Raw genomic sequence first — 8,543 nt, forward strand, 5'->3', positions numbered from 1 at the left:
CATGTTACCAGAACTGTGGTCATCCAGCCACACCCACCTTTTGCTTGTTATTCTGTTGACCTTGTTTGTGGTCCAAACCCAGGGCCTTTTTTTTGTAGCAGGGACTCCTTTGCATGTTAGGCCACACACCCCTAATGTAGCCAATCCGAATGAGTTCCTGCTGTTGGGTGTGGCCTGTTAGGCTAATGAGTTCCAGGAGCCAGCCGCCAACTTGGGAGCCAGCCGGAACGCCGTTCCTGTGGGTTCCTGCCCCAAAATAGCCCTGTTCTATACTGCGTTGTGGCCAGGGTGATAATGTAAGGCATGTGAAGAAATGGCTTCCCCAAATCATTATGCAAGGAAGTGAAACAATATTAGCGGGTGTGGTAGCCACGCAAAGGCAGATCCAAATGACCAGCCTTACTTAGGGACAGGGGGCCCAGAAGTCTCCGGAGAGGCCAGGGCTGATCTGGGTTTGTACAGGATGAGAGGGTACTTCAGGTGTTTGGCCCCAGGCCTTGAAGGACTTTCAAGGTCAAAACCAGCAAGGTGAGCATAGTAACATATCAGCAGCCAATGTATCATGCCTATACTATTGTTTGTGAATGCATCCAAACATGTGGTTGCAAGTTGACAGGGGAAGAGCACTTAAATTGAAGAAGAGAGAAGAAAAGATTGGATTTATGCCCCGCCCTTCACAATTTCCTGCAGTGTGCAGGGGGTTGGGCCCAGATGTCCCTGGAGCTCCCTTCCAACTCTATGATTCTACGAACCCTGCCCTACTCCAAAGATCCCCCTCACCAGGTCACAGCTGGGGGATCTAGGTAACAGCGCCTCTCCAAGTCCCACATGATCCTTTTCTTGACAGTTTCTCCCAGAATCCTGAGCTCTCTATCCTGAAAAAAATAAAGAGGCCCCATGGTTCAGAGGGTCGCGAAACGAGAAAGCGGAAAAATGCCTGCAAATAGAAACACCACCCCCCCAAAAAATAAGACCTTTAAATAAGCCAACCGGTTGTGCCTATTTTACTCAAGGAACGGACCGGGGGGGGGTATTATTGCCACCTCTGGAGCTCCCCTTTGGCTGGCCGAAGAATGGGATTCTGGGGGAAACGGGAAGGGCTGCGTCCCTGTGCTTTGCCTGTGCCGGGTTTCCAGGTTCGATTCCTGGCTCCCCCAATTACGAGCACTCAGGCTGCACAGATGTGGGGGAAGACTGTGCTCTGCTGGAGAGGCACGCCACTAGAGGATTCTGGGGGAAATGGGGCGGCCGTGCAAGCTTGGTGCCTCACACATGCAACGCTTTCGATTTGATCCTCCAGTGGGAGGAACATTCAGCCGGCAGGGAATGAGTTCGACCTTTCCCCCTCTGAGCCCCTGCCCATCGGAGCGAGACGGATCCACGGTCTGAGTCTGCATAAGTCAGCCTCATAGGTCCGTACCTGACCCCCAGCCTCCCTCGCCAAGGCGGTCCTTAAACGCCTGGTGCTTCTGGGCAACTCCATCCTCTCCCGTCTCTGCCCTACACACCTCCAGCGCGGTCAGATCCCCATCTTCCTCCTCGTAATCGCAGCCGGCAATGAAACAGTCGGGAATGTTTTGAGCCCCCATCGCTAAGATGTTGCTGACTGGCCACTTCTTGGGTCGGGGGACGGGCTCTCGCTCACCACCAATCTTCAGGGTCCCGTTCTTGAAGACGAAGGCGCATTCTTTCTGGAAAGGAGAAGGAAAGAGTCCAGTAGCAACTTAAAGACTAACAAAATCTGGGGTAGGGTAAGAGCCTTCGTATGAGCTAGAAGTGAGCAGTGAGCAGTGACTCACGAACACTCCTCCCCTGCCTTATAGTAGTCTTTAAGGTGCTACTGGGCTCTTACTCTTTTCTACTGATAAAGGTAAAGGTAAAGGTTCCCTTGCTCAAAAGCCAGTCGAATCTGACTCTAGGGTAGCGGTGCTCATCTCCGTTTCAAAGCTGAAGAGCCAGCGCTGTCCGAAGACGCACCAAGGCGCACGGAACGCTGTTACCTTCCCACCAAAGTGGTACCTATTTATCTACTTGCAATTTCTTGCTTTCGAACTGCTAGGTCGGCAGGAGCTGGAACGAGAGATGGGAGCTCACTCCGTCTTGCGGCACCCGGGTCTCAAACTGCTGAACTACTGACCTTCCACAGCCTGCTACAGACAGACTAATGCGGCGACCCATCTTGATCTATCTCCTTGGAAAGGAGAGGACAGTTTTTCCCCCACTGAAGTTTGCCCTTACCCCATTTTTCCTCCGTGGTAGAAAAAGCAACTGGGAGGGGGTTACGGTGGGGACACAAAAAACCCCACTGGAGGGGCAAGAGCTAAGCTCCTCCCAGATCTTTCAAGGCAGCTGCATTTGGGTTGTTTATTTTTTTTCAAGATGTCAGGAGAATACAACACGTATGTTCGCAAGACAAGTAAGGGTGCTCGCCTTCAAATATTCGCTCAACCACGAATATTCGCAAATCACCCTCCAGCTGGAAATTCCAGTAGCTCGGTTACCGAACCCAGCAGGGGACACCCTCCACAGTAGCAGCCAAGGTGCTAGTGGAGAAGCAAACCATGTCAGAGGATCCCGCAGAAGTGGGACCTCGGCAACTGACCCACCCACCTCTCCCACTGCCGGCACTTGGAAGCCGGCCATGTAGTTTTGCAGGGGTCCAGTGGGAACAAACACTTCCGGGACTGCGTAAGCGCCTTCTACCGTGACCCGTAGAAGGTTGCCTTCCAACAGCTGGTACGGAGAGAGAAGACTCTCCTGGACGGTCACCAACACGCTGATGACACACTGAAAAACAAACATAAGTGTCCGGTCTGAGATCCCGTTGTTTTGGTAAATAATTCTATAGGATCATCACTTTTTAAAAATTTACTTTTTTATTTGCATCATAAATTATTATTACATTACAATACAGTCCCCGTTCTCTTATGATGCCTTTCCCCCCCTTTTATATCCCACCCCCCACAAGGTGACCATCACATAACTTCCAATTAAATTTTTAACCATGAGCACATTTTTTTCATTTTTTCCAGTATAACGGAATTGGCTTCTCCATTATTTACCCATTGAAAGTATTCCGACCATTTCTTTTTTTATCTCCTTCATCTTTCCATCCCATGCCTTATCTTGTTTAATACTTTCCAATATATCTGACTGAATATATCCGTATAAATAGTCATTCCATTTATCTAAAGACCATTTCAAGTTCTCCTTCCAACCATAGGCAATCACAGCATGCGCGGCTAATAACATTGTAGGCAATCATAGCATGCGCGGCTAATAACATTGCTTTTAAAATATCTTGGTTTCGTCTCTCGATGTTATAGTTTCCCAGTACGCCCATAAATAATAAATTATAGGATCATCACTTGATAAGAATCTATAGGATCATCACTTGATAAGAATGCATTGGCAGCAGATCCTTATTGATCACTGGCCTAAAAGATATCTTGTTGATCCCTGGGCCGAAAGATATCCAGCTTTCCTTGACCAGAGCTAGGGCCTTTTCGGCCTGGTAGAACTCTCTCCCAGAAGACATCCATGCCCTGGAGGACTTAGTGGAGTTCCACAGGGCCTGTAAGATGGAGATGTTCCGCCAGGACTATGGTTGAGGAAAGCAACGGTTTGTCATCGATCCTGGCCTCTTTCATTCCTTCCCCCTCCCCCTCATGGTGAAGGATATCAATTGGTATTCAAACGCCATCTGAATTAGTTCTGACTTGTTTTTAACTGTTTTAATTTGACTATAATTGATTAATATATGTATCTATCGAATCGTTATTCACTGCCCTGAGCCCTCATGAGGGACAGCAGTCTATAAGACAAATAAACAAATCCACTTTGCAGAACTGCAATTCACAGGGTAACCTGTGAGGGAAGGGAAAGACAAATTTTGCGACCTCTTAAAAATGGGATATATTTTTATTCTAGCATAAGCTTTTGTCGACCGCCATCCACTTCATCACGGGCAGGTCAAGGTGCCAATCTACAAAAGTTCAAGTCAAGTCAAGTCAAGTCAGCCTTTATTACAAACGTTCATGTTATACTAAAAATGCCCCAACTTTTAAGGGCCGCTGGGATCTCGCTTTTACTGCCACATACCAACAGGGCAGCGACCCATTCGGAATCTGAAGCCAGTTTAAGTCAGCGATTGTAGGCACAGCGTTCAGGAATAACCCCAAAGCAGCAACCATCCTGCTGCCTATTGGGACCCGTGTGGTCCCCCCGACGGTCTCAGGGCCGGATCTGTTCTGTAAGCTTTAAGCGTTTTGCCCTCCCTGGCTGCCTCCGTTGTTCTCTCCCAGACGGCCAGCAACTGAGGGAAATGAACGGAGGGTGGGAAAGGAGGAGAAAGACCACGTTTCTTCTCCAGCCCCGAAGAAAGGGGGGGGAGGCTCTCAACCAGCACAGGGTTTCTCTGATGTTGTAGTCATGGAATGATAACGGTACACGAGTGAATCAGTTCACATTTCCAAGCTTAACATGTTTGAACATAAGAACATAAGCGAAGCCAATGCTGGATCAGGTCAATGGTCCTACACTCTTGTGTCAAACAGTGGCCAAAAATACCAGGTGCCATTAGGAGGTCCACCAGCGGGGCCAGAACTCCAGAAGCCCTCCCACTGTCGCCCCCCTCCCAAGCACCAAGAAGACAGAGCATCACTGCCCCAGACATAAGACCATAAGAGAAGCCACACTGGATGAGGCCAATGGCCCACCCAGTCCAACACTCTGTGTCACACAGTGGTCAAAACCCAGGGGCCACCAGGAGGTCCAACAGTGGGGCCAGAACTCCAGAAGCCCTCCCACTGTGGCCCCCCAAGCACCAAGAAGACAGAGCATCACTGCCCCAAACATAAGAACAGAAGAGAAGCCATGTTGCATCAGGCCAATGGCCCATCCAGTCTAATGCTCTGTCACACAGTGGCCAAAACCCAGGGGCCACCAGGAGGTCCACCAGTGGGGCCAGAACTCCAGAGACCCTCCCACTGTGGCCCCCAAGCAATAGGACCAGGGCACTGAAATGTAAAGCTCTACACATGCTTCGGAAAGAAGAGCTCTGAGCAGATAGTTCGTTTTTTAGTACCTTGGCATCTGGTCGGAGGAACTCCAGGGGAGAGCCAGGCATAGGGTAGAGTGGAAGCATTGTTTTAAAATCATGTGATCCTGTAAAATAAAAAAGGGAGCGGGAAAGTCAGGAGGAAGACAGGTGGAAGACACCGAACCAACCAGCAAGCCCGACGCCTTCCTAGGGAAATGTTGGTGGGGCACAGGAAGAAGAAGAGGAGGAGGAGGAGGAAGAGGAAAGAAGAAACAGAAATGTATTGCCAAGCTTACGGGTGAGAGCAGGGAGTCTCTATTTAAATACTGCCCTCTACTTCTTCCCTTCCCCTCTCTCCCCGGGGGACAGTGACATAGTTTATATGCCATCTGGTTAATTGTTGATTCTGTACGTACCGATTTTAACTGTGTTTTAAATTGCTTATTCATGTTGTAATCCACTCCGAGCCAACGCTCCCTCTAAGCTGTGGAGTCTTGTGAGCAAAAACTCTACTTTTGTGAGCCACTGGCATGGAAGTTGTGAGTGGTCTGGCCACTGCATCAATTAGTTTGCTCTGGAGCCGTCCCTTCCCGAGCGAAGACGAAAAGGTGTGAGCTGGAGGCTAAAAAACTGTGAGCTGGCTCACACTAATTCAGCTTAGAGGGAACACTGCTCTGAGACCCACGATTGTGGGGGAGAGTGGATTAGAAATCAAATCAATAAATAAAAGTAGTATAGCCTCCAGTCCCATTCCCTTTTATTAAAGCGCCTTCTCGACCCATTCCATTGTAGTATCAGTGTTCTCCATGTCTTCTGCATTCAGAAGGGACACTGTGTAACATCCTAGTCAGAGAAGGCCCGGATAGCCAGGGTCAGCCTGCCTCCCCGCCCCCCCCTACTAATTTGTCCCAAGGTTGGCTGGGGGGGAGCTCCAGATACACCAATGAAAAGGAATGCGTGTCGCGGGTCAGTCAGGGTTCAGTGCTAGCGAGGGCTCCTCAGGAGGAGCCTCGTGTAGCCAGCCCTGAATCAGCAGAAGCCGGTAAGCAGGAAGATGAGCTGCAGGTTTCTCAGAGTTCACAGCCAACAGCTGGTGCGGGGCCACCAACACCCTCCAGCCCCGATTCAACAACTGGTCGTTTCCAGCCCTCCAGTATCACCTACACCCTTAGAGCCTTGCAGACAGAGGCTAAGATCAGAGCTGCAGTAGAGATGGCAAAGTGCACGCCTCCTGGCTCAACGCCAGCTGCTCGCTGATAGCAAAGATGAGTAGCTGCAGGATTGCTCTGGAAAAGCTGGCTGCAATCATGACCCTTCAGCGTAGGGCTATAAAAACCAGCCAAGGGAGGCTGTGAGGCGTGGAAGCAATACGTCACTATATCTCTAACACCACTGTATTCTGCCTTTCTCCTATGACCTTCGGACTGATTCTTGACTCTGACTTCTGGACCTGCCTTGACCTTGTTTGTGAACGAGCTTAGACTGCTGCACCTTGCCTCTTGGATGACTCTCCAGAGAGTCATCCTTTTGTCATCCTGGTAATTGACCTCTGGACCGAACTCTTGGCTATGATACTTGGGACTAGCGCCTTTGTCTGTCTGCACCCCTGGACAGTGCCCTAGGGACACTGTTGGGGTGGGGGTTGGTTCTGACCCCCTGCAACAGTTCCAGTGTCTGTTGCACTAAATCCCCGATTGCCACCTTTCTTTCACTCTGTCTCCTAAAACACAGCGGGAATCACTGCAAACTGATTAAGGGACTCATACTCCCAAAATCTTGTTGGTCTCGAAGGTGCTCCTGGATTCGAATCTAGCTCTTCAGACCAACATGGCTGCCCTCTGAAACTGGAAACCGAGCCAACCTTAATCTTCCTAGCCCCACCTGGGTTCCCTTTCTTGGAAGGTGGAGGGGGAGTAAAGGTAAAGGTAAAGGTTCCCTTGCTCGAAAGCCTAGGGTTGCGGTGCTCATCTCCGTTTCAAAGCCGAAGAGCCAGCGCTGTCCGAAGACGTTTCCGTGGTCATGTGGCCGGCATGACTCAACACCAAGGCGCACGGAACGCTGTTCCCTTCCCACTGAAGTGGTACCTATTCATCTACTTGCAATTTCTTGCTTTTGAACTGCTAGGTTGGCAGGAGCTGGAACTAGAAACAGGAGCTCACTCCGTCTTGCAGCACCTGGGTCTCGAACTGCTGAACTACCGACCTTCCACAGCCTTGAGCCACCGCAGCTCCAGGGGGAGAAGGGATGGATAAATAGACAGATGCCTATAAGCCAGGTCTAAGGCCCGGCCTAGACATACAACAGAGTGCGGTGTTAGAATCCTAAGGTGGTAGAGTAGACTGTACCACTTCAGCCTGTAGGTGGAAGAGACCATTTTTAATTTTAGTGACTTCCCCGTTTTAAAATGGCCTGCAAAATGAAAACTAACCAAAAGGGAGACAGGTTCTAGCCCAGCCTATGCTTTGCTATTTTCCGCTTACAGTGTTGTTGTTTTTTAAATAGAAGTGATCAGACAGAGGTGTGATTTCCCTCCTCCACTAGAAGCCAGAAGAGGTACGTTCCAAATCCACCTCTACCAATGCTCCCTCTAAGCTGTGGAGTCTTGTGAGCAAAAATCCTAAAGTTGTGAGTGAGCAATTTGTTGGCTGCTGCATAAAGCAGTTTGCTCTGGAGCCCTCCTTCCTGAGCTGAGACAAAACTGCGTGAGCCGGAGGCTAAAAAGCTGCGAGCTAGCTCACACTAACTCAGCTTAAAGGGAACCCTGACCTCTACCACTGCATTCCCACTTCCTCTTGCTGCTTTTCCCCTTAACATGGGGACAAGCCTTTGCCACAAGTAGGCACGCACAGGGAACATTCTGGCCAATAGAAAATGCGAAGACGAGAAAGAACAAGGGGGACGATTCCACCGGGGGCTCACTGCCGCCACTCACCTTGCAGTAAAGGAAGCAGGTCCAACACGGCTTGGCCGAGGGTCACCGTCTTCTCTTCCTTCTGCTTCTTCTCCTTCGGCAAGACTTCGATCACAGTGACTGGAGACGTCAGGCAGAAGAAGGGATGATGGAACTCCCTCCTAGATCCGTGCCACACAAGCTTCCAATGGTACAACCATCAGCCATTTTCTTGACCACCTGCACCACTTCCCCCTGTCTTCTCACCGAGGAGCCCCACCCAACAAGCCTCCGCAAGTTTCCTGCAATGTGGTTTGGAAAGGGCTGCCCTAGACCAGGTATGTCAAACATAAGGCCCGGGGGCCAGAACTGGCCCTCAAGCAACTGGTATGTATGGAAATGTAAGGTAGGTAAAGGTTCCCTTGCTCGAAAGCCAGTCGAATCCGACTCTAGGGTTGCGATGCTCATCTCCGTTTCAAAGCCGAAGAGCCAGTGCTGTCCGAAGACGTTTCCATGTTCATGTGGCCGGCATGACTAAACACCAAGGCGCACGGAACGCTGTTACCTTCCCACCGAAGTGGTACCTATTTATCTACTTGCAATTCCTTGCTT

At 50.1% G+C, this 8,543-nt stretch overlaps 1 protein-coding gene across 1 annotated transcript in view; it reads right to left on the reverse strand.

The window, feature by feature from the left end:
• Positions 1–8,543, reverse strand: part of CFAP70 (cilia and flagella associated protein 70) — a 34,412-nt gene that overhangs the window by 21,603 nt on the left and 4,266 nt on the right. The window contains 5 exon segments of the mRNA XM_015419405.1: positions 781–875; positions 1,509–1,691; positions 2,611–2,787; positions 5,087–5,166; positions 7,974–8,072. Of these exon segments, the coding sequence (XP_015274891.1) occupies positions 781–875; positions 1,509–1,691; positions 2,611–2,787; positions 5,087–5,166; positions 7,974–8,072 (634 nt within the window).

Source organism: Gekko japonicus, unplaced genomic scaffold (assembly GCF_001447785.1).
Source record: "Gekko japonicus isolate JY-2015 unplaced genomic scaffold, Gekko_japonicus_V1.1 scaffold513, whole genome shotgun sequence".
Classification (NCBI taxonomy): domain Eukaryota; kingdom Metazoa; phylum Chordata; class Lepidosauria; order Squamata; family Gekkonidae; genus Gekko; species Gekko japonicus.